Consider the following 23,611-nt stretch of genomic DNA (forward strand, 5'->3'; position numbering starts at 1 on the left):
CCACTTCATGGGGGGAAAAAAACAAGACAGAAACCACCTTTAAATGATTCATTTAATCCTGTGGCCTTTCTAAACACCATTTCTAAGTTCTTCAGGGAGTACTGTCATTAGCCTACAGTGGTTTGGCCTAGGGTTTGGGATAATGCTCATTGGGGCTGTTGGCTACTGACAGGTTTGAAGAATAGCCCCCGCAAGGACATACTTACAGAAATCTGAAAGTTTAAAATGTAAATCAGGGATTATTGTTGCACTCTGGATTTGATTTGTTGGGATGGAAGTGGTGATCGTAGTTTAGTTTGTTATTGTACTAATTTTTCAGAACAGTTTCCTAGTGTGCCAGGTGGTAGTTCTCCCAGAGTCCCCAAGACCCTTCCATTTGACTTTTCCATGTATGTATTGGCTTGTAAATGAATGTTCAGATATGTCATGTAAGTTCATTTGATTAACAAAAGCAAATATTGACTCTAATAAAGAAATGCTCATAGACTGACATACTGAAGAAATTTGATTTCCTAACCTATTGGACCCTCCTTGGCTTGGGGAGGAGAGTCAAAGGTGTGGATTTTAAAAATGATTTTTGACTGTGAACTCTACTTAGAAATATCTCTGCCTCTTGATTCCTTCCAGAATTCTTCCCTTCCCCTCCGCCATTTCTCTAAGGCCACTCTTCATTACTACCTGGCAGTCAGTCGGTAGCTTCTGTTATTCTCTGTGGCTGCTAGTGCTCTTGGCCTACTACACCCTTGACCTTTGAGCAACTGGTCTTGACTGTTTTTCTCCTAGCATTCAGTGAGTGACTGGGTTGCTTTCATGGTGCTTCAGATTAGCCCTACAGATATGAAAAGGCAGTCTTTTTACCCTTAAAAGCTTGCTATTCTTCTAAAAGGATAAAAGTATTTCTTTGGGTTATCAGTTTTCTCTTAGGGAATTTGCAAAGAGCTTTCCAGGACCAGATGATAGCCCTGGAGTGGCATTGTCCATTGTTCTACTTGGAAGTTTTGCTTTGTGTTAAGGCATGCCATGGAGTTGAACTGAAACTCAGAGCCTCAGGGCCATTGACTTTCTCCTGAGTCTTGGTTCCCTGGATATTACTGGAGGAGTTGGAGGTGCTTGTCCTTCTTGTGCAATACCTTTTTGCACAAGTGAGCAAATGTACAAACTTTGCAGGTAGAAAACTGAGTTAGAGGCTTGGCTCTGCTGCCTGCTACCTTTGTGACCTTAAGCAAGTTGCTTCTGTTTTCCCATATGTAAAGTGCCTGTAAAACTACCTCTTTCTTAATGTTGCTTCAACATTTAATGTGAGTATGGTATTCTCAGTATAGTGCTGGTACATAATAAAGTGTTTGTTAATTGTTGGCTACAGCTATTACGTATATATGCATGTTTTTTAAATCTCATTATTCTGATCACTTCCCATGCTTTATCATCTGCACCAAATTTCTCTAATACCAGGCATGCATAGGTGAGATATAATAATGCTTTACTCTCTGGGGGCATCATTCTGAGAATTGTAACATCTTTTGTGTGATTCTGCTTCCCTATCACCCCAGTGCTGGTACCACCATTTTTTCTTGTGAAAAAGTCACAATGAAAATATAATAAACAAATGAGTCTATATTGCAAGTTCACTTTGCATTTTAATTCAATTGAGTATCTGAGGTAGGACAATTTATTGTTTGTTGAAAGTTTAATTTTCAATTGTGAGAAATAATGGCCTTAGAAAATTTTGAAGGAAAATTAATTCTATAATTCTTTGTTGAATCCCAAGAACACCGAGGCATTGTTCTTACCCTCAAATGGATTAAAATCTGGACAAATGAGACAAATGCAGACAAGAAAGTCAAGATTGTTCATGGCACCCAAACATGAAGTGTACGTGTTAAGATAAATTAAGCAAAGGTTAATTTCTAGCTTGGTATAATTTTAAAGCAGGTGGGCCTTGGACTCAGTCCTTGAAAGATGTGTAGGATTGGATTTGGTGCAAATTCTCAGGAAGAGCTTTCTGAAAAAGTGGGAGCATGTTAATGGTAGGAATGCCTACTACAGATGAAGTGACAGGAAGCCTCTGACAGGTCATCCCTCTACTCCTGTCCCATAGCCAACTCTGCCTGTGTTTATCCCCCCAGCTCTCCCATCCCCCCGCCCTCCACCCAGTCTCCAAGTGTTTGCAGGGACACTGTTTGTCTTTTTTATGCAATATTACACTCTCTTTCCCCACCTCAGTTCTTCTGTAAAGCAACACACAGGTTCCCTATGCGCTCTCTAGCCTGTTGTTTCTGAAACATGCTCAAAAAACAGCTTTAAAAAAAAAAAAGGTTAGTATTGCAGAGGATTGTTAGTAGGAAGAACAAAAAGAATAACAAAAATGCTCTTAACTTGGCTGTGCCAGATTACTGTTTGAATTGGACACTCATGTGACTTGTATCTTTGAGACACAGTTGTGGGAGTCTTTTCTAGTTCTGGCCTCACCTCTCCAGCCCCTCTCTACAGCAAACCAAGAGACTTGGACTGAAGTTCTTTGGCTGGGCACCACTTCCCACTATGCTATGATTCTCAGTTCTTTTTAGGGTTACCTTCCTGATCCTTTCTGGTGTTTTAGCTTCCCTTGTTGCCTCAGGTTGTACTGTTCTTCACCTGTGTTCTTCAGCTGGTCCCAATCCTCCTGGGGCCTAGAGTCTTAGCCCAGCTTGCCTGAGGGCCACAGTTGGCCTCTAAAGAGTCTTTCTTCTTCATATCATGAAACACTGCCACAGCCACTGCTCCTTTTCTCCTTTGCAGGAAGGTCTCTTGGGCCTCATATTTTAAAGTACTCTTTGGTTCAGGACTTGATAGCATCGTGAGACCTTGTTAATAAATGTCATCAACCCATTTGTTTTATTTTGTAGATATTTTTATAGCATTTTGAAAGTCTCAGGCACATTCTGAGTGCTTTAGAAAATTAATTCATTTAATCCAGAGGGAAATTACCAACAATATGTAAATTCCCACTGATTTTAGCCCTCTAAATTTGATTTCTTATGCTTCAGACTTTTGCCCCCAGTAGATCCTTTCATTAATTTCTGTTTAATTTGGAGACATTTCTGATATTAGTCTTTTGAGAAAGTACTTTATGTTCTTAGTCTTTGCTCAGATTACTAGCTGGTCCCAGTTTCAGAATTTAATACCTAATATGCATAAAATGCACTGATTCCATTAAGAAAAAAAGGAACTTTCTTTTAATTAGATAAAGCTTTGTGAAACAGAAGCCTTTTTTAAAAATTATCTTAAGTGGAAAAAAAAAAAACCAAAACTATAGGTCAACCAAAACCTTCTAACCCATGTATTGAAATGTAACTAAATGCCTATAAATATAAGTTGCATATCGTTATAGTAGGATATAAATGGTTTAAAATTATCTTTCTGATCATCTGACAATTAATATGATTTTTAACACGGATTCTATGTATGTGCAGTGTGTACTTGTTGATATTGGCAATGTCTGGGCAGCATGTTACCTTTGTTGACATTCAGACATTTTCAAAATGTTAATCCACTGGCTTTAGTCATCTAACAATATGACTTGAGACTTTTCTCAAACCCTATTTTGTTAAAAATGTATTAATTTGGGTAGGGAAATACATATTTTTCTTATATAAACACCCCATACCCCAAAGAAAAACTCATTGAGATATATATATATATATATATATATATATATATATATATATATATATATATACTCTGTGAAGTCTGGATATTAAAATATAAGAGATATTCATAAATCCAAAAGATGTATGACTGTGCTTATAATTGTTATAAAATTAAAACATAATTTAAAGGTTTAGGAAGATAAATTTTAAAAGCCAAATGAATGGATTTTACATTTCTCCATGACCTGGAATGATCTGTGATATTATTCCTCAGAGCAGACAAGAATTACTAACAATTATGTGAGCTAAAGTAAAGGGATAGTTTGAGTATATACATTCCCAAATATGATTTAAGTGATTCAACTTTATTTTCATTGAGTTTCTTTTTTTTTTATGTTCAAATTCTTATGATCCTGTGTTTTCTATCTTATCCTGATCTGTTAAGTTATAAATTTATTTGGGTTGAGGGGGAGAAACAGTTTAAAAGCACTTTTAAAAACATTGCCTTGCTTTTCCAACCTCCAATCATTTTTAATAGTCACCTGTTCTTGAGGATGTTTTTATTTTTTAAATGCAGTTGCTTCATACTGTAATTGATAGGTTATTCCGATAACTGGAACATTTGTGGATCTGTTTCTATTGATTCTTACTTTTGGTGGCTTGTTTTCTTATCTGTTTGGGGTGTGTATGGCTTCTTGTTTTAACCTTTTCCCTTGTGATCTCCTCAGTATCCTTAAAAATTATTCCTGGGGATTATTTGACCCCTAGATGAAAGTGTCTTCTCCAGGGAGTTATGTTTTCTTCTGCCACAGACCTGTGGGAACTATTAGTCTGAGGCCATTCTGCACCAGAATCAGAGCATAGGGTCCTGGGGCCACTCAGGTTAGGGGATCCCAGCGAGCAAATCCAGGAGGGCTAGCTTGTGGACAGTTTTTCAGAAACAAGTTCTTTTCCTCTTCCCTTTTCCCTTCCCTACTCTTTTGCTTAATGGGCAAGGTGAACCTCCCTGCCGTTCCAAAGAACAGGGCAGGATTGCTTCTGGTTTACCTTCATACTGAGGAGCAGGGATCCCAGCTTGCTGGGACTTAGGTGTCTTGTTGTCCTACTTCTCTTTTTTGGTTTTCCCTGGTTATTTTTTACTACTGTGGGATTCTTGTTTTTAAGGAACCCTGCCCCCCAATAGAATCAATCCAAATGATCCAGCCCATTGTTAGGAGCATGGAAATCTTCCTTATTTGATCGGTAACTGTGAGGTTTGTGTGATGGATATACGATTGGGTTGCTTTAAGGGATGAGGGAACTAAGACTGAGAGAGGTGTCTTGATTTAGGATCATGATAAGTGGCAAAGCTTGGAAAGGACCTCCTGAGAACAAATCTGTTTTTCATTCCACTCCCAAAACTACCTTTGAGTTGTTTTCTTCTGTGTATTCTTATTCTTACAATTTTGAATGAAACAGGCCTATATTGAGAAGGTTTTTAAAAAATATGTAATACTTTTCCAAAATTGATAAGGATTATATTGGTGTAACTGTTTCCAGGTAGATATAGTATTTTAAGTGGAAATTAATAATTGCAATCTCTTTTATTTTTCAGCTGAAGTGAGTAGCGAATATAGTATGGACAAGGCGATGGTTGAATTTGCTATAATGGATCGAGACCTAAACCATTATGTTAAGGCTGTTCAATCTACAATAAATCATGTAAGTGTATGCCACTCACTTTGTTGTTTTTGATTATAGCTCCTGTGACCTAAAAATAGAAACACAAAATAAGAATTCTTTCCTAACCTTTAATATTTCCTTATCCTTATTGTATCAACTATTAATTTCCTCTTAACCAGGAAATCTCATAGAATAGGAATCTTACATTATTTTCCCAGCTAGGCCATGGAGGTTAATTAGCATATTAAATTCAACTTAGATTGTCTTGCATTTTTTTTAATGTAAACCCTCTTTGAATGTGAGATTTTTAACTTTTAAAACGTTTTGTTAAAACAGCTTGTTTTTATTGCTATATTTGCTTAGACATATAATTTAGACCAGGTTTAGTTACTCATTAGCTGTAGCTAATATACCACCTATTGCAAAATTGTTATAATCAGATAATATGGAAAAGTTTTAGAGCAAGTGTAAAATAAAGAAGGTTGGCATTTCATTTTTTCCAGAAGCCAAACTTATCTTTGTTGACTCCAGCTGTCACAGGAACTGCACATAAGGCAGTTAAGGTGGGAACATAGCAACATCCTTTTTAGTACTACTGTGTTGAGTAAGAAATGAGCAATATGATTGCAGTAATGTTTCTGAGAAGCCCTTTGTCCTCTGAACCATGGAAACTCCCTGTTGAACTGATTTCATATACCTGTGTAATACGGTGTCTTGTACTTCTGTTTTTTTTTATTTGCCTTTTCTTACTTATAACTATGGAAAAAACCCAGATATTTAACAAAATCAGCTACTGTTCAGTGCAAGATAAATGTTTCAACTTTGTTTACTACATATGTTGGTGGAAGTAAGCGTTATATGGTTATATGACATTTTTTTTCCCTGAATGGCTAGTATTTATTCAATGTGATATTTAAGTAACTTTTATAATATCTGTTTCTATCAAAGCAATAAACTCATTCAGCTTGTAGAATTCTAATGTTTCAGGTCACTGTGACTTTTAGTCCTAGTTCTCTGAATATTTCTCCCATAGAAAAATATAAAATGACATTCTGTCGACATCATCTTTGATGATGAATAACAAAGCACTAAGACTAGAGGTTTTTTAATTATAGCTAAGTTCTAGAATCAGCCAGTTCCCACTCTAAGATACCTGATTGCACAGGTCTGGAGCCAGATTGGGGCACTAGTATATTTTAGAAACTTCATTTTGTTTCCAAGGTTGAAAACCACCAACTTAAAAGAATATGGCAAGTTTGTAGAATAAATTTTGTTTTCTGCCAAAGAGTATTAAGTCTATTATATGGCTCAATCTTGGTTTGATTTAAAAAAAAAAAAAAGAGACTTGGGAGTCAAAGAACTTAATGTCAATTTTTTCTCTACTAACCTTTAAGATTCACTGATAGTGAAGGTAGTTTTGCAAGAAGAATTGAACTCTTCCCCTATCAAGTAACTGAGTCACTCATAAAAGAAAAGTTAGACTCAAAAAATCCCCCACCCTCACCCACATTCAGCATTTCTTTCATTTTGAGGTTTCATCCTATTACTCTTACCTTCCTCAACAGGGAAGACTGTACTTTTGAGTTTTATCCTACTTTTTAGCCCTTATTTCATTCTAGCCTGTGGAGGAATGGATTTAAAGATTCTAATGCTTCTCAGAAGGTCCCTTGTCTTTCATAAGAGGAGAAAACATGTTTCATTTCCTTTCCTGTTACCAAATCCTATCTATAAGAGCTCAATACAAGACCCAGAGTAATAAGCATCATTTTATGAGGTCTCTAAGACCTGAAACCATTAAGGACTCAGTAGGAATGTAACCACTATTTTGATGGATTTATTTGATATGACTCTCCATATTCTAAGTTATGGCTATTCCTATCTTCTTTTCATGGGGTATCAAGAATGAATAGCAGCTTGAGATGGACCCAGGGTGGTATCTTTCTTTAGAAAGAGCAGTGGTGTAGGAATCAGAAACACTTCAAGCCTTAGTTCTTCTACTTTCTAAGTTAGGAGCCTTGCTCACAAAACTTAATTTCTTGGAACCTCATGTTCTTCATCTATAAAATCCTTGGCCTCCCTATTTCACAAGATTATTATGTGAATCAGATTAGATAATGTCTATCAAACTACTTTGGCATTGATAAAATTTGATGGAGCTATTAGATATTATGTTATTGCAAACACAGATTTCCAAACAGAATTCCTTGGAAAGGTAGAACAAACTCTTTCTAAAAACAGATGCTTTGTTTTGCTCACTTTATTTCATGGTGCTTTTCTTGGCTTTGATATGTTATATGGACTTTAGGAATCTAAGCTCTTAAAGTCACAGTATACGGTGTTTGTGGTCTCTAGAATGAAGAATGGTTTTAAAGTCCAGCAATGAAGAAAGAAAGCAGATAATGGGAGTCCACATGAGTCCCATTTAACCTTCTGCTCTTTCAGACTTGGGAACTATAGTACTTCCATTATAGTAGCATTTGACCAAATTCTGATCCAACTTCTTTTTTAATTATCAGTGTTTGTTTTATTGTTTATGCAAGCATTTTTCTTCTACTGTCACAACCAAGTTTTGAAGATTGTGCGTCTCCTAACAGGTTTTGGAAGCTGACTTTGGAACCTTAGAAATATGGATTAACTTACCACCAAGTCCCTGAGAAGTCCCTTTGGCAGTTAGCAGAGGATCCCAGGTTGCCTTCCTTTTTTTTTTTTTTTTTTGAGAAAATAGAGCTACCATATACTATACTGCCTGTGAGTTTAATTTGAAATTGGTATTTATTTCAGTGCTTTGAAATTTTAAAAATGAAAAAATATTCAGACTGGTTTCCAGCTGACCTGTTTGTAAAGGGAATATTATACAATGAGCACTAAAACAAAATCCCCAAATAGCCTCTAAAGACATTTATAAAAACTGGATATATTGATTATCTAGCTGTCAGACCTCTAAAAACCAAATCGGAGACAGTTCTATATGAACTGTTTGGAGACTTTTCAGTTGTAAGACCAAACAGGTAATGAAAGTGTTTTGAAAGCTAGAAATGGTACACAGATATTATAATACATCTCTTCTTCCTCTTCCTCCTCTTCCTCCTACTTGTTGTTTTGTAGTACTGGTAAATGAACCCGGGGCATTTTACCACTGAGCTACATCCCCAACCCTTTTTCTTTTTTATTTTGAGACAAAGTCTTGCTAAATTGCTGAAGTTGGCTTTGAACTAGCAATCCTCCTGCTTCAGCCCCCCCCCCCCCCCCCCCCGTAGCTAGGATTATAGGCATTTCCCACGGCTCCTGGACACTACTACTTCTGTCACTTACTGTAGGGAAAAATTTTTCTTAGCTTTTTGTTGAGAGTGGTGATTTTCTTGACATTAGACTTCTGACAGTGTGATGTTCATTGCCTAGCTTTCCAAGCTTCAACTGTTTGAGTACATTGAAGGAACATTATTGGCTGGCTTTTTGTTCCCAAATGTTTATTGAATAAATATTTACTAGATACTTATGTGCCAAGCACTACTAGGTGCAGGAAGTAAGTCATTAGCAAGACCCATATAACCTTCACCTTCAGGATGTCCAAAGCCTAGAATAGGAGCCAAACATTTAACAAAGGGCAATACAGATGTTATATAAGTACCGTTGTTGTATGTTCTACAAGGAGAAAATAAGGCATTCAGGGACAGTTAATAACTTAAGGGTGTGATATCTCTTGGAGTGGTTGGGAGGCACCTTCCTGGGGAAGTGATAGTTAGGATGAACATGAAATGAGCCTCAACGTGGGTGTAACTTCTTTATATGACTTTTGCAGGAAATGGAAGCACCTTATTTCTGATTGTCTTGATGTCTGAGTTTCAGAGTGCCTTGACCAACCCAAAGACTGAATTTGAGAAAATTAGGGCAGGGAAGGCCTACTTTTATATACAGAAAGTTAAAGTATTAAATAGAGTAGTTGAGTAACCTACCTAACGTTGGTCAATGATTCATCCATTAACAGATTTTTAAGTGCTTACTACTACGTGCCAGGTGCTGTAGCTGTTGGTACGAATCATGGCATTGGTGGGTTTAAGAATAATTTCATTACTGGTATTCCTCTTCTCAAGCAGGGATTATTCTTTCTGAAATGAGATATTTTAGTAAGTATTGAGTATATCCATCAGTAGTCCTAATTGTTTCTGATTTTTTTATCTATGAATGTTTGCAACTAAACCTGTAGATTATCATGTGGCCTTCAGATTCCTGAGGGTAGGCATGGAGGATGGGTGCCAGTTTAGTTCAAGAAATCCTCAGATCTGTCTTATTTTTTAAAATAAGAAATGCTTAAAAAGAAAAAAAAAAGTCCAATAACTGTTACAGAGGTAGTCCTTGCAGTTTTCTATAATCTTAATTATGATAGTAAAAAAGGATTGGAACCATGAAGTTAAATGAGAAATGGCCTAATGGGTTCAGATTAGTGTCACAAATTATTACCAATGATAAGATGTACATCCTCTTGTATTTTTAATGTGATATAGTTCAAGGGTTTATAAAAAAAATAAAGCTTGATATTCACATTATGCCATGGCACATTTTTTTCATGATCCTTAATTTAAAATTTTTAAATCAAACAAATTTTAAACTTAAATGACTTTACCTATGCATTGTTCTTTTAGCATGTGCTGCTCCAGCCTGTTATTGGAAAGCCTAGGGCATAAATGTTTTTTTCACCCTCCTCAAAACCCTCTTCTCTGCTTCTTGTATCTTATAGATTATGTAAGATTTTAGAGCATTTAAATCAGATTGCAGACACATAGTTGTTTTTGTTTTTTAAGTCAGTGTCTTTATAACAGTTTTTCCAAGAAGCCTGGTGAGAGAGAATATTTCCCATCTTAATTGGACCAGTGAAGTGCTCCACGGGCCCATTTGTGTTTGTCTCTGTTGAGTTTGTAATCTCTTCATGGTGTGCCCCCGTACCTTCTATGGTTTTTATTCCATAGGCTCAGATGAGCATAGTATCTGCCTTTTAAAACTAATGTGTTGAGAATTAAAAGAGTAGAAATATACTTCATATAAAGTATTGAACCTGGACAATCTTAGATATAATAAAAGTACAACGTGGGTCAAAGGTATAGTTTACCTCAGCCTTGTTGTGCAACTAGTTTTGACTGTTTGGACATATTACTTCCCTGTGCCCTCTCACCCTTCATCTTTCATCACTTGCTAAGCTTTGCATTTACCTTCTTTAAACTCATCTTAATAGCTAAGTACTTTAACATGCAGTCTTATAGGTTATCTTGTAAGATGGGAGTCATCATTTTAGTTAAATCAAATTTGGGGAGAATTTGTCACTTAGAAAGATGATAATGTGTTTTCTAGTATCTAGAGGAAGTTTAAGGCCAGAGAATGTAATTTCCTAGATATAATCACCTGCTGAGAGAATATTCCAATGTACCTTGGTCTATTAGACATTGTGAATCACTGGCCAAAGAGGAAGGGAGAAAGTAGTTTTGGGATTATAAAGATGGAGGTTAGGAGATTCCTGAGCACAAAAAAAAATTACTGTTGTCAGTGGACTAGCAAGGAGGTGACATGACAGGGGAGAGAAATTGGTGAAAAGCTCTGGGAGTCAGTAGCCAAGTCCTGGGGGCCATCCCTCTTCTCTGCTGCCGCCCTGACATTTACATTTAGCATTCCAGAACAGAGTGCATTTTTTTGATGCCTTTCACATCAATGGTTTTTCAAATGAGTCATGTCATATGTGAACCTTATTATCTATATCAACATTGCCCAGGTCTGGAAATTAATAGGGAAAAAAAACAAAAAAAAAAAAACAAAAACCAACTTTAGGTATTCACCCTTCAGCCCCTTGGCCCTGGAATGTATTTGTTTCTGTGATTACTGGTGATTAATTTCTATTTCAGTGCTTTAGAACTCCTCAACAGTTATCCTCAAAGTTGTGTTTGATAGCATTTTGTCTCATATACAGAGTTACACCTGGAGATAGCATTTCACTAATTGAGTTATCTCTGTAGGAAAAAGTCTAGGATGTAAAAGCTCTGAGGTAAGATGAATGCCAGTAGGTGAGAATTCTGTCCTAAATTGAGACTGATTTTCATTCAGTTTGTAGAAATCCATCTGTTTTTGAGATATTAAGCATTGAATTGAATTTTAATCAGAATTTAGAAAACATTTCACTTCAGTAGTCCTTAAAGTACCTCTAGTGCAGCATTTTCTATTCCATGATTCTAGTTGATCAGGAATAAGTATAATAGGAGAATAAGATTTTTGTGGGCAAATTATTTTGAAGAATGCTTGATAAAAAGAATTTCCTTAAAGACTCTAACACCTTTAATAGGCTTTCATGAAGTGGGGTTCTCCAAAGAAAGAAGATATTCAGAAATTTCCTAAACTTGGTTAACTAGAAAACCTTCTGGGCTAAGGGGACTGATCTGCAGAACCCACTTTGTTCAGTGTTGCTGTATGAAAGTTGCAGCCCCCTAATTTTACAAAGAAGGCTCAGTGCTAGATCCAGCATTTTGTAGCATCCAGGAATTGGTTTGTGTATGGCATGAGGGGAGGGATGTGTGCACTGAACTCCTGCCTGGAACTCCTGCCCAAACCAGGCCTTAGAGATGTTTCTATGTAGAAGGTCATGAAAGGGCCAGACCGGAAAAACGTCTTATTCCAACAGTGAGAAGGAAAGTAAAGAACATGCAGTGACTGCTTGGCTGTCAGAGCCTCTGTTTGAGGCAAACAAGACCCCTCTGTGGAGTGGAGAGAGGAGAGAAGGAAGGGAAGTGGGTTACAGAGTAGGCCAGAGGGTGGGGAAGCAGCCAGTTCTTACAGAGAAGTTGTAGAGGGAAGAGAGAAGGGGCTTAGTGAATGGCAGGCAGAAGGGTAGGAAAAGCAGACAGACCTTTGAAAACCAGGCTCACCACCAAGCTGCAGGTAAGCACTGGGTGCCAGGCTCACCACCAAGCTGCAGGTAAGCACTGGGTGTGCATAGTGAATACCTCGGCCTCACGGACCTCAGGCAGGCCCAGCCTGGCTAACCACTGGAATAACTGGCATGCATGTTCTTTAATACAGCAAACTCCTGGTTTTGCTAACATTGAACATAATCTTCATATAGCATTGAACCCTTATTAGAACTTCTTTAACTTCCTTTCAATATTAACTTTTTACCATAATTGATAAGTATTGAAAAGCTTGCAATCTGGGCTTTCCCCCACTATCTGGCAGTGATATTGAATGGACAACTACAGAAGGGAGGTGGGTGAATAGATTGAATTGGGGAATGAATCATCAGACATTAAGGTTCACTCTAAGATTAATGCATTTTCACAGTGTGAAGTTGAAAGCAGTTGGTTATAAATCTCAGAAATTTTTCAGTTAGTGCCAATAGTATCCTTCCTCCAGTAGAAATACAAAAGTCTCTTGACATACATGTACAAAACAGCCCATTGTTTTAATTTTAACAGTGAAATAAATAGAAACAACTAAAACACACCTCAGAAATTCAGAGTAAGGACAAAGAGTTGTTGCTCAGTTCCTGGCTCTTGTGCACTTTAACTCTGAACCTGAGTTTCTTCTGAATATAAGGATGACAGAACTCTGAGGGAATGAAAAGTGATGCCATGAAAGCACCTGGAAGAGTCTGTCATGCTAATTAGTAAGGTTGTTTGGGAAGTTCTGTAGAGGAGAACATGTACCTTGACCTTCAAATAGTATCACAGAGGGATTCTCTGGGTTCACATTGGAGAGTAGAGTTGGCTATAGGACCCACTGGGGGAGTCCAGGGCTGTGTTCCTTCCCCAGTTAAGGAAAGGTCCCTTTCCTTGAAAGGGATTTCTCTGCTAATTTCAGGTAGAGGGGTGGAATGGAGTGGAACTTGGTTCTCTAGTCAGTGTCTAGTCCTCAGACTGGAGGAATCAGGGGCCCAAGTTGGTGCAGAAGCCAGTGAGTGGTGTGGCATCGGGCCAGTTGAATTTGAAGTTCCTTGATGATAATTCTTTTTTATGTCTATAACAATGAAAAAGAGATTGTGCCCTTTACCATATACTGGTTTGAGAACCAGACAACTAAAAACTCGTAAGTGCTGATTCAGAAATAATTCTTTGTTTTCTTACATATTTTAAGTGAAAACTTTGTGAAAATGTAACTTTAAAATTTCTCTCATAATTACATTTTGAACTATCCTGCTTACATCTTTAAATATTTTTTGTTTACTTTATTAATAACAGATTTGAAAAATATTATGAGAGAAAAACATGTTGGATTTATTCTCCTGAGGTGTCATATCCATGTCAGTCAAGAGAAGGAAGCATATAAATGGAGAGCACATGAATGGGTTTTATTTTTCTGAGTCCCCTTGTACATTGGCAGTGGTCCTGGTAAGGAAAAGCTTTTTTCTTCTGAAGTGGAGCTAATAATGCCCAGTGAGCTGTCATTGGGAAAACCGAGAGGGCGCCTCTGTCTGTGTCTTTCACAGCACGAAGCTCCTGGCAATAGCCGCACTTTCATTCTTTTGTTCTATCCCATCCTGATTCCTTAACCACTGGAGCTTTTTAAATTTCATTTCTTTCAGGGGTAAAATAGTTTTTAATTTGCTTATCTTTTGTCCTTTATTTTATCTTAAAATAATCATATACTTATCTTCTAATAGAAAGTGATTTTTGGAAAGGTTAAGTCAGCATTACTTAACATTGAAAGCAGTAACCAGAAATAGTTGAATATGATTGCACCAGATTTTCAGGCATTCTGACTTGCTTGCTTTTACCTCCCCGTGGCTGGCACCTGCAGGGCCTCACATCTTCCATGCCTGCCTCCCAGTTGCCTCAGCACTGTGTGTTTCTTGGAATGCTGTTGGTATCGAGAAGCAAGCCCTAAACTCATTAGGTTTTCCTCTGTCAACTGAAGTTTATTTTAGCCTCTGACTTGAAACAGAAGCCCAAGTGTCCCATAAAACACTAAATGGGAACACATTAGTGGACGAAGTCCTGGATGCGCTCATAGAATGTTCCTCTTGCAAAATCAGAAATTTAATCTGACATGTAAGGTGTAGTTAAACCAAGTTTTAAAAGACTCATCAAAAATATCATCTGCTCAGTATTTTCTTAGAACAAATTCTCAAGATACTGCTTAAGGCACCTATAAATAATGTAGGTGAAATTAGAATATGTGATACCACATTTTTTATAACACTAATGGAATTACTCAACCAGAATATGGAATAAAAGTGCTTTGCCTTTGTAATATATGGTCTTATATGATCCTGTTACAGTAGTAAGTTGTTTGGTGTTCATGTTCAATTTAACTTTTGAGTTTTCTTCTAGACCTGTCCACTGCACAGCTGTGTGACTTTCAGCAAATTTCTTAGACTCTTTATGCTGGTTTGCAAAATCAGCTTAGTAATGTCTGCCCCTACCCATCTTAGAGTGATATCTTGATTACAAAATGAGATAACGTATGTGGAAAGTACTGCAGAGGTAAAAGTGCTGTATAAAGGCAAGGCCTTACTGTTCTGTCCTGTTAACTTTTAACTTCTTCCTCTTGCCACAGAAATGTCCACCACATTGCTGATTTATGTTAGTGAACTATTTTCTTCTAAATCACTTGGACTTGGAACAAATGGCTCACATTTATTTTCCTAACTCAGTTTAAACTGGAAAGAAAAAATGTGCAAGATTCACATTCACTTTTTGTCCTTATTTTAGTCATCTTTTTTGTAAAGCCTTATTTCTGTACTCCCCCACCCTCTAAGAGTTTCGTGTGAATCTCAGGGAACAGTTCAACAAGTGACTAATGTAGATCAGGCTTGCTTAGTCATGGAGTCACTTCATTATGAAACACTTAAAAGTTTAACATCTATATATAACAGGGAGAAAACAATGATTTAATTAAAACAGTATAATTTCTGATCTGATGGTTTTAGCGGTTAACTCATCAGGCACCAATAGAGAATGAAATTAATGAAAACTCACAAAGCCAGATATAATCTAAATGTAAAGTCTTTTCTAGGCAGTTGGTATTTGATTGATAAATGTTGGGCTGGGAAATAATATATGGCTTTAAATTAATCCTAGTTCTGCCAGACTGTAACCTTGGACGAGTCACGGAACTTCTGTACTTCATCTTCCTCATTTCTAAAATGAAGTAATAATAATATTTGTCCTACATGACTCCTTGAGCAATTATAGCTGGAATCTGTTTTGACTTTAAAAAAAAAAAGGTGGTTATTGCTTACTAATTGTTCACTTCTGGCATCTTGTATGTGATGTGAATGGTCACAAAACTAGAGTGAAGGAGACTTTTTGATTCTTTCAAAGAGGGTCGGAAAGGAGTTCCTATTAGCTCTTGGAGCTGGAAAGAGAAAAGATTATTCTCAGTGTCTGAATTTCTGAATTGAATCATGGAATGCAATTTTCTACAGACATGAACATTCAGTGGCTAAGTTTCTGGACTGGCCCATTATAAGGAGTTATTGTGATCCAATTTCTGTAAACTTGAAACAAAGCCCATTTGTAGTATGAGTATCAGTTTGGTGTTCATTTAAAGTGTTTTAGAGTACTTAGCCAAGGTCAAGGTAAGAGAGTGAATTCACTTCTCCTGTGCTTTCCCTGCTTATTTAATATTTGCCAAGGGTTTGCTTAAGTCAGATTTGTAAATACCAGTTAATACTTCAGTCCTTTCACCATGTGACCAAGAGTCTAAAACCAATCATCTTTGCCCAGCAAAGAAATGAGAAACCCTTTCTGGTTCCCTTTTTAATGAGCACAGTAATCTTACAAAGGAAAGGTAGTTATTATTGACTCTGAGCATCATATCTTATCTTATTATATATTTCCCAAAGTAAAGGTGTGAGAAATTCTATTTAAACAAAATGTGACTCCCCACACCTGTCAAGGTGTGGAATTCTGTTAGTATTAAAGAACTGCTATAGGAAAATAATACCATTATAATTAACTTTTATATTAAAAAGAAGAAAAACTTTAGAAGATCCCATATCTTTGACCCTTCTAAAGTTTTGTGGTAGACTCTAAAGTTGGCAGTGGGTGAATATGAAGGGATTTTAGGGATTAAAAATGAAATAAGTTTTTTTTTTTTTTAGTTTTAATGAGATTCTTTATATTTATTAAGATATCCAGTGCTTTCCACAATAAAAATAAGCATAGCTAATGTTTCTCTAGTGTTTACTATATGCTGGGCAGTGTACTAAGTTGCATTTACATAACTCAGGTTGAAATTTTTTTTTTCTTCTGGTGCTGGGGACTGAACCCAAGCATTTTCTCACTGAACCACACTCCCAACCCATAAATAATTATTTTCTTCTTGTTTATGATCAAGTTTAGAAACAGTAAAAGAAGTTTTTCCCTAAAAGAAGACAGTGATGTGGTTCGTGTGTGATATTTATATGGAACATGTGAAAAGCATTTTGCTGACAGTAGAAAAAATTGTGCGGTAACTGTGGAATTAGTGACCTGTTCTTATAAACCTTCAGTTTACTTATCTGCAAAAAGAGGATAATAATACTTTATAGGACAGTTGCAAGGGTTGAATGAGGTAATGTAGACAAAATGCTTCATGCTTCAAAAGAAGTGAGGCTTCATCTAGTAGGCATTTAGAAAATATGAATTGCTGCTTTTACTCTTCAAAATAAATTGGAAACAGGACTTAAAAGGTGGTTTAAAAATTTTTTAATATTGGTCTAATGTAAGATGGCATTTTTATTGACTTGTTTCCTTGAGCACTTCTGAAGTAAAATGTACAGAGAAATCATGGAAAATGGGTTACAGCCAGTAGAGCCCAGTTTACTGGGTAGCCACCAAATCTGGAAATGTAGTAGTTTAATGAAATTATTTTATAGTGCATTATGATATACAGGTTGTGTATCCTTTATCTAGAATAATTGGTACCAATTAGATTTTGAAATATTTTGGAGTTTGTAATATTTGTATAATCACAGTGAGATATATCAGGGATGGGGACCCAAGTCTAGACACAGCATTCATTTATGTTTCACATGTACCTTATGCACATGGCCTGGAGGTAACCTTATAAAATATTTTTAGTATGCCTGCATTTTGATTGTGACTCCTTGTATGTCAGGTATAGAATTTTCTACTTGTGGCAAATGTAAACTCTCAAAACCTTTTGGACTTTGAAGCACTTTGAATTTCAGATTTTCAGAATAGGGACATAAAACTGTAGTATAATCTGTTTCTAAGCCTGGTGAGGCCACCCTGTAGTCTCAGCTCAGCAGCTATTAGGTATTTGGTTCAGAAATATTTAATTTCTCTCATTTTGACATTATCTAAAAAGTGCTCTATAGACAATGAAGCACCTACACTTAAATTTTCTCATTATATCGGAGCTTTTTGATTAGGTTAATTTTCAAATTCTAGGAGGAGAATTAGAAGCCAAAAGGTAGACACATCTGCTGGTGGGAAGTAATTTCAAGTAACAGGACACAATATTCTTTAAGGAGGAAGCAATAATAGAGAATTTGATAGGTTGCTATACTGAAATAAATAGAGTAGGTAAAGGATAAGGAGCATTAATAAACTGCTAGATAATTCCATAGTCTTTATTGTGTTGGTAAGATGTGAAAGCTGAGGGGAAAGATCCAGCCTCATATCCTTGGGTTGTCCTCCTTTCTGTGATGTAGAGATGTGGTATAGTGTAAAGAAAGGGATTTGAAATCAGACTGAACTATTTATTAGAAACCATATGGCACTTTAAAAGTTAATTTATGGATTGAAAGAAAAAACATTATATCCCCCAAATAGACATTTTGCCTATCTTTTCAATTACTATAGTCATTCCATATAGGTTTTCTGATGGATCCTTATCAAGAACAGAAAGAGGAAAACAATTAAGATATCCCTTTTAAGTTCTACTAGAAATGGTGAGTTAGTTCTACTAGAAATGGTGATTATTAAGGTCTTCTGATTCATGGAAATGCCTGGAGGACCCAGGGAAGACATGGAGCATGGAAGAGAACAGCCTTTTTCTAGCCACTGTGTGGCTGGAATATTCTCTAGCAGTCTCAGGTGTAGAAGGCTGGATTTCCTTAGCCAGAGTGCCCAGAAAGAGCTGCCATTAAACAGCACTGCTCTGTTCTCCTCCCAGGTCACTTCTTTGTCTTGCCTACTCCTTGCCCCTCCACACATATTTGCACACAAAGTCTGGAGCAAGATGTTTTTCTCACTATACTTTCAGTGTTTTGTTGCTTAGATTCCAGTGCAAAATGGCTTTTCATCACCATGAAAGCTTCAGTGCTGAGTTATGTGGTAAGGAGAGGCTTATCTAAGTGTCCATAGGAAAGTTGATGTCCTCCATAGTTAGGACTGATTACTGAGAATTTGAATTTGATGTATTATAGAATAAGCAGGTAGGGAAGGGAATATGACACAAGCTTTGTGTATTGAAAGAAACATGGAAAAGAATGGCAATAGCCATCCCAAAATGACAGGGCTATGGAAAAAATTATACCAAAGGGATGGGAATGGTTCAGACTAATATATATATATATAAAGTTAGTGGAATTATTTTATTTCCCTTTTAACAAAGTATTTTTTATTTTATTTTGCTAAATATAATATTTCTTACATTAGTATTTTTTATTTTATTTTGGGAAATACAGTATTTCTTACAAGTAGTTTTCAGGTCCACATGCTTCTATGGCTGAGGAGTGAGAGCAAGAAAAGGTAGATGGAACTTGAACTCTCGACGGGGAAGTGTGTGTTGGATACCATCTGGAGACTTTTCTGTGTCGAAACTAAGCTGAAAGTCAGGTTGGTTGTTCAAAGGTCTCCTTGATCGTGTAGTTAGAATATTTCATTTGATAAACATTACCTGACTTATCATTTTAAAACTTGCTACAAGAATTTTTGAAGTCATTAATTGTAAATTTAACTTCTTTGCAACATGTTTCATTTATTTATGGCTTACTCCTGGATTTAAGCTGTCTCTTCTTAAGAATGTTATAACATCTGTATTACAAGCTCATGATGATCGTGGTGAGTGGCAGTTCTCGTGGAAAGACTGGAGTAACTTAAATGAGGCCCGGTGACAGGTTCTTGGGGATTCCTGCATTTTAAGCTGTACTTAGAAGGAAAGAGAGAGGAAACATTGAGAGGAGAGTGAAGAAAAGGGAAAGGACTGATTATTTTCTCATAGTTGCTCTTTTTCAAAGTGCCTGTTTGACTTAATCCATTTGGGGTGCCATAACAGAATACTGTAAGCTATAGATACTGATTTCCCAAGTTTTGGAGGCTAGAAGGTTAAGGTGAAGATGCTGGCAGGTTCTGTGTTCATTGGGACCCACTCTTTTCTGACTACGTCCTCACAAGACAGAGGGGCAAACCAGTTTCTGTGGGCTCTTTCTATAAGGGTGCAAAGTCCCATTCATATGCACTCTTCCCTCCTGTCCTCAGGATCTCCCAAAGTTCCCACCTCTTGACACTGTCATCTTGGGGAGTAGGGTCTCAGCATACATTTGAGGGTACACAAACATTTGGCCTTTGACAGCCTCAATTCCTGTGGTCCCATGCTTTCAACCTTGTTCTCCTTGTCACTGCATCCTGCTTGTCTGGCACACATTTGATACATGGTAATAGCAGGTGGCGTGTTTTGGAGTGCCCCATGTGTCGTTCCAAGTGCTGTGCACACACTGCCATTTCTCCTCACCCTCCTTCTTCAGCTATTGTTTTTTCCTTAGGGGTAATTGCAAACTTCTTTATGTGGTTTTAAAAATGTAGTCTCATTTCCTACCGTTCTTTTGTCTCTTTGGAGTGTGGAGTGTGTAGGTCCCTGATGAGGTTAGGCTAGCAGTTTAGTGAACCACCCAGGTTACAAACCTAGTAACAAATCTAGAGGATACTGCTCAGGAGCTCTCCTCCTGGACCTCCTGCTGTTGATAAATACTCCTTCTTCCTGGATTGCCTCCCCTTACCTTTTAGGACAGCACACATCTGTTTTTCCTTTGGGCTTCTGGTCTCTCCTCCATACCCTCTTTGATGGGCCTTGCTTTATCTTTCTACTCATTAAATCGTTGTTTTCCTACTTGCTCTTTGTTTTTCTTTTCTCTTGCAGTACACACGCTTCCTGAAAGGTAACGTGTGCTTTTAACTTAAATTACTGTCTTTATGCCACTGAGTCCCAAATCCTTTTTTCCATTCCAGATTCTCATCCAGTAACACATACATGAAGTCAATGATGAATTTGACATTCTCCACTTAAATGTGCTGTAGGCTCCTTAAGTTAGCATCTGATATTGAAATTTTCCTCTTAATGTTCTCCTGGGATTCTGTAACTTAGGAAAATGGCAATGTCTTTGGTTTCTCACAAGAAAGACCTGGTGGTCCTTGCTAGTCTTCCAAGACTCCTCATATCTCATATTCCATTTCCAAATTTTATTGGGTGTCAAATTCATTCCTCTACCTCCATCCCCATTTTCACACCCTCCCAGAGTAAGTTTGCTCTTTTCTATTATGCTTTCCGCTAGTAACCCAAGTGATCTTTCTACATTGAAAATTGATTATTTTGCCTGCCTTTTCCACAGCTTTGCCTTCTTCAGCTATTGTTTTTTCCTTAGGGGTAATTGCAAACTTCTTTATGTGGTTTTAAAAATGTAGTCTCATTTCCTACCGTTCTTTTGTCTCTTTGGAGTGCTCTTGCACTTTCAGATAGCCAACTCCTACTCAGCCTTGGTGTTTGAGTTGAGCTCTCTCAACAGTCCCCCCCTGACATCATCTGCTGTCCCTGCCAGGTGGATTGCTTCTGCCTCCTTACAACACTATGTGCATAAGCATTTTTTAGCGTCCGAAGCTGTAAGCTGGACCTTTCCCCAAAACCCCCTCTCAGATGTAGAGCTGTCTTGTTTTCAGTTCTACTTCATTTCATTCCCACAGGTATTATGCCTGTAGCCTTCTAAAACCAAACTTTATTTGTTTGCCCCTCCCAAACCAGCTATTTTTCTAGACTTCCTTATCAATTTAACAGGCCCCAAACCAGAGTCATTCTAAGTTCCTTAATTGTTTCACAGCTCATATTCTGTCCTTCAGCTAACCCTGTTATTTCTGCCTCCATATTATGTTTAGAATCTGACCACTTCTTGCTGTTTCTTCTGCTCTCAGCCAAATTCAGGATATTGACACTTCTGCCTAGATGACTACAGCAGCCCCCTGACTAGTCTCCTATTTCTGCCTCTCCTCCCTTAAAATCTGTTTCCATCTTAACAGGCAGAGGAATCTTTTTAAAAAGAAAGTCAGATCTTCTCACTCCTCTGCTTAAAACCTTCTCTTCTCTCTAAGAATAAAGGCTAAAAAGGGCACCATCATCTGTCCCAATGTACATTCTGACCTCATCTATCACTTTTCCTCTGTTTTCACTCTGGTTCCAGCTCTATGGGCCCCCCCTGCTGTTTTCTTCAGGTCTCTGTTCAGAGGTCATCTTTTTAGGGAGTCCTTCTTCGACTCTCCATCATGAAAGAGCTCACCCCTTTCCATCCTCCTTAACTGTTCTCTGGTACTTATTCTCAGGCTAATTATATATTTTCTTCTTATTCTGCATTTTCTTATTATTATTTACTTAACCAGAATGCAAACTCCACAAGAGCAAGCACTTGGTCTCTATTGTAGCCCCAGAATCTAGAGCAGTGTGTGGCCCCTAGCTCTCTGGAAATAGTTGGTGAAGTCTAGGGTAGAAGTTAGTCATGTTCTTAGCGATTCAACAGACCTATCCGTGCAACTGCTGCTAGGGATACTGCTGCTAATTCTTATAAGACCATGTTTTAATTACTTTTTTAAAATATTTTTTTTGTAGTTGGACACAATACCTTTATTTTATTTATTTATTTTATGTGCTGCTGAGAATCGAACCCAGTGCCTCGCACATGCTAGGTGAGCGTTCTAACGCTGAGCCACAATCCCACCCCTGTAATTACTTTTTATTTGTCTATCTCCTCCACCATATTTTGAGCTGGTGCACCTCAAGATTTTGCACCTCAAGCTTGCTCTTATGATAATAAAAATGTGACCATAGAACCATGGTAGCAACAGCAGTACTTATCATTTGCATGCTTAGTGAGTGCCAGGAAGTATTCTCTCAGTCAACATTTCCCGTAGAACTTTCTACAGTGCTGGAGATGTCCATTTGCCACATCATCCAGAATGGTCAGCACTACCACCTGGGGCTATCAAGCATTTGAACTGTGACCATACAACTGAGGAACTTCATTTTTCATATTACTTAATGGATTCAGATTTAAATGATCACACATATCTAACAGCTAATGTATTGGATTTCAGAACTCTAAATTATTTATGCACATTAATTTATTTAATATGATATCCTTTTAATTAAGTAGAGTTATAGAAGGAAAAATTGATGTTCTGAAAAGCTAAGTAACATGCCCAGGATCACACATCTAGTTTGAAGCAGAAGGAATTTGAAGGTTAAACATCTAGATAATTTAGTTTCAGGGTTTATGCCAGCACCTTCTATGTTATACCTCTGGCATGTCGTTCTCAAGAACTGAGGGCCCACGAACAAAGGCCACAGTGACGCATCTGTGTTGTTGCTGCAAAGAGGGCTGAGAAAGTGAGTTTATGGTCCTTACCCAGTTCTTATCACTGCCAAGGTGAGCAATTTCCTGAACCTAGGAAACATGTTCAGAAAATTCTAGGCAGGCAAGCTTGACTGCTTAACCTCTACAAGTAAACACATTTCTTCCAGATTTGAATTTGTAATAACAGTGGCAACAGCAACAAAATACTCCCTCCCTTTCTTTTCTTTCTTTTTATTAAAAGTGAAAAACATACCCTCCCTCTGCCAGAAAGGGGGAAGAAAACAATTATGGAATTTATAATTTCTGACTCCAAGTCTAGGCTATATGGGTGAGCTTATTTTCTTTGTGAATGTTCCCTTTGGTACTCCATAACTAGTGAGCAACCAACTTATTTTGATAAAATATTAGGAGAAAAGGAGAGAAAGAAATTAGTTAAAAACATAAATATGTATGTATCAAAACAAGAAACAAACATGAGTAGACACTTTAGTCTTTGCTTTTGCTATTGGTCTCGAACTCCTTTCTCCACTGCACACTCCACATTCTTGTCCTCAACCAGCTCTCAGCTGACGGTAGGTTTTATCTGAGTGTGGCACCAAGGCCTTCAGTTCTGGGGGATCTGAGTTCCTGGTGATCCTGCCCATATGGAATTATTTCTCTCTTCCATTATCTTTTACCAATCACTAGATGTGGCAAAACCAAGAGATGTTCCAGGTTCCAGACACATACTTCTTGTTTCTCACTCTGTGGCAGCAATCCTGCTTACTCTTGATGATCAAGA

The 23,611-nt window shown here is 37.3% G+C and overlaps 1 protein-coding gene across 6 annotated transcripts in view; it reads left to right on the top strand.

Moving 5' to 3' along the window:
• Nsmce2 (NSE2 (MMS21) homolog, SMC5-SMC6 complex SUMO ligase) overlaps window positions 1–23,611 on the top strand; it is a 230,232-nt gene that overhangs the window by 44,100 nt on the left and 162,521 nt on the right. For all 6 annotated transcript variants that reach the window (XR_006856199.2, XM_046464623.2, XM_046464624.2 and 3 more), the window contains exon 3: window positions 5,224–5,330. Coding sequence is in view for 5 of the 6 variants with exons in the window: in XM_046464623.2 (XP_046320579.1) it covers window positions 5,224–5,330 (107 nt within the window). In the remaining variant the exon portion in view is untranslated. The remainder of the gene's footprint in view (window positions 1–5,223; window positions 5,331–23,611) is intronic.

The sequence above is a fragment of the Marmota monax genome, unplaced genomic scaffold (assembly GCF_021218885.2).
Source record: "Marmota monax isolate L192 unplaced genomic scaffold, Marmota_monax_Labrador192_F-V1.1 WCK01_AAM20220418_F8-fsc00003, whole genome shotgun sequence".
Lineage (NCBI taxonomy): Eukaryota > Metazoa > Chordata > Mammalia > Rodentia > Sciuridae > Marmota > Marmota monax.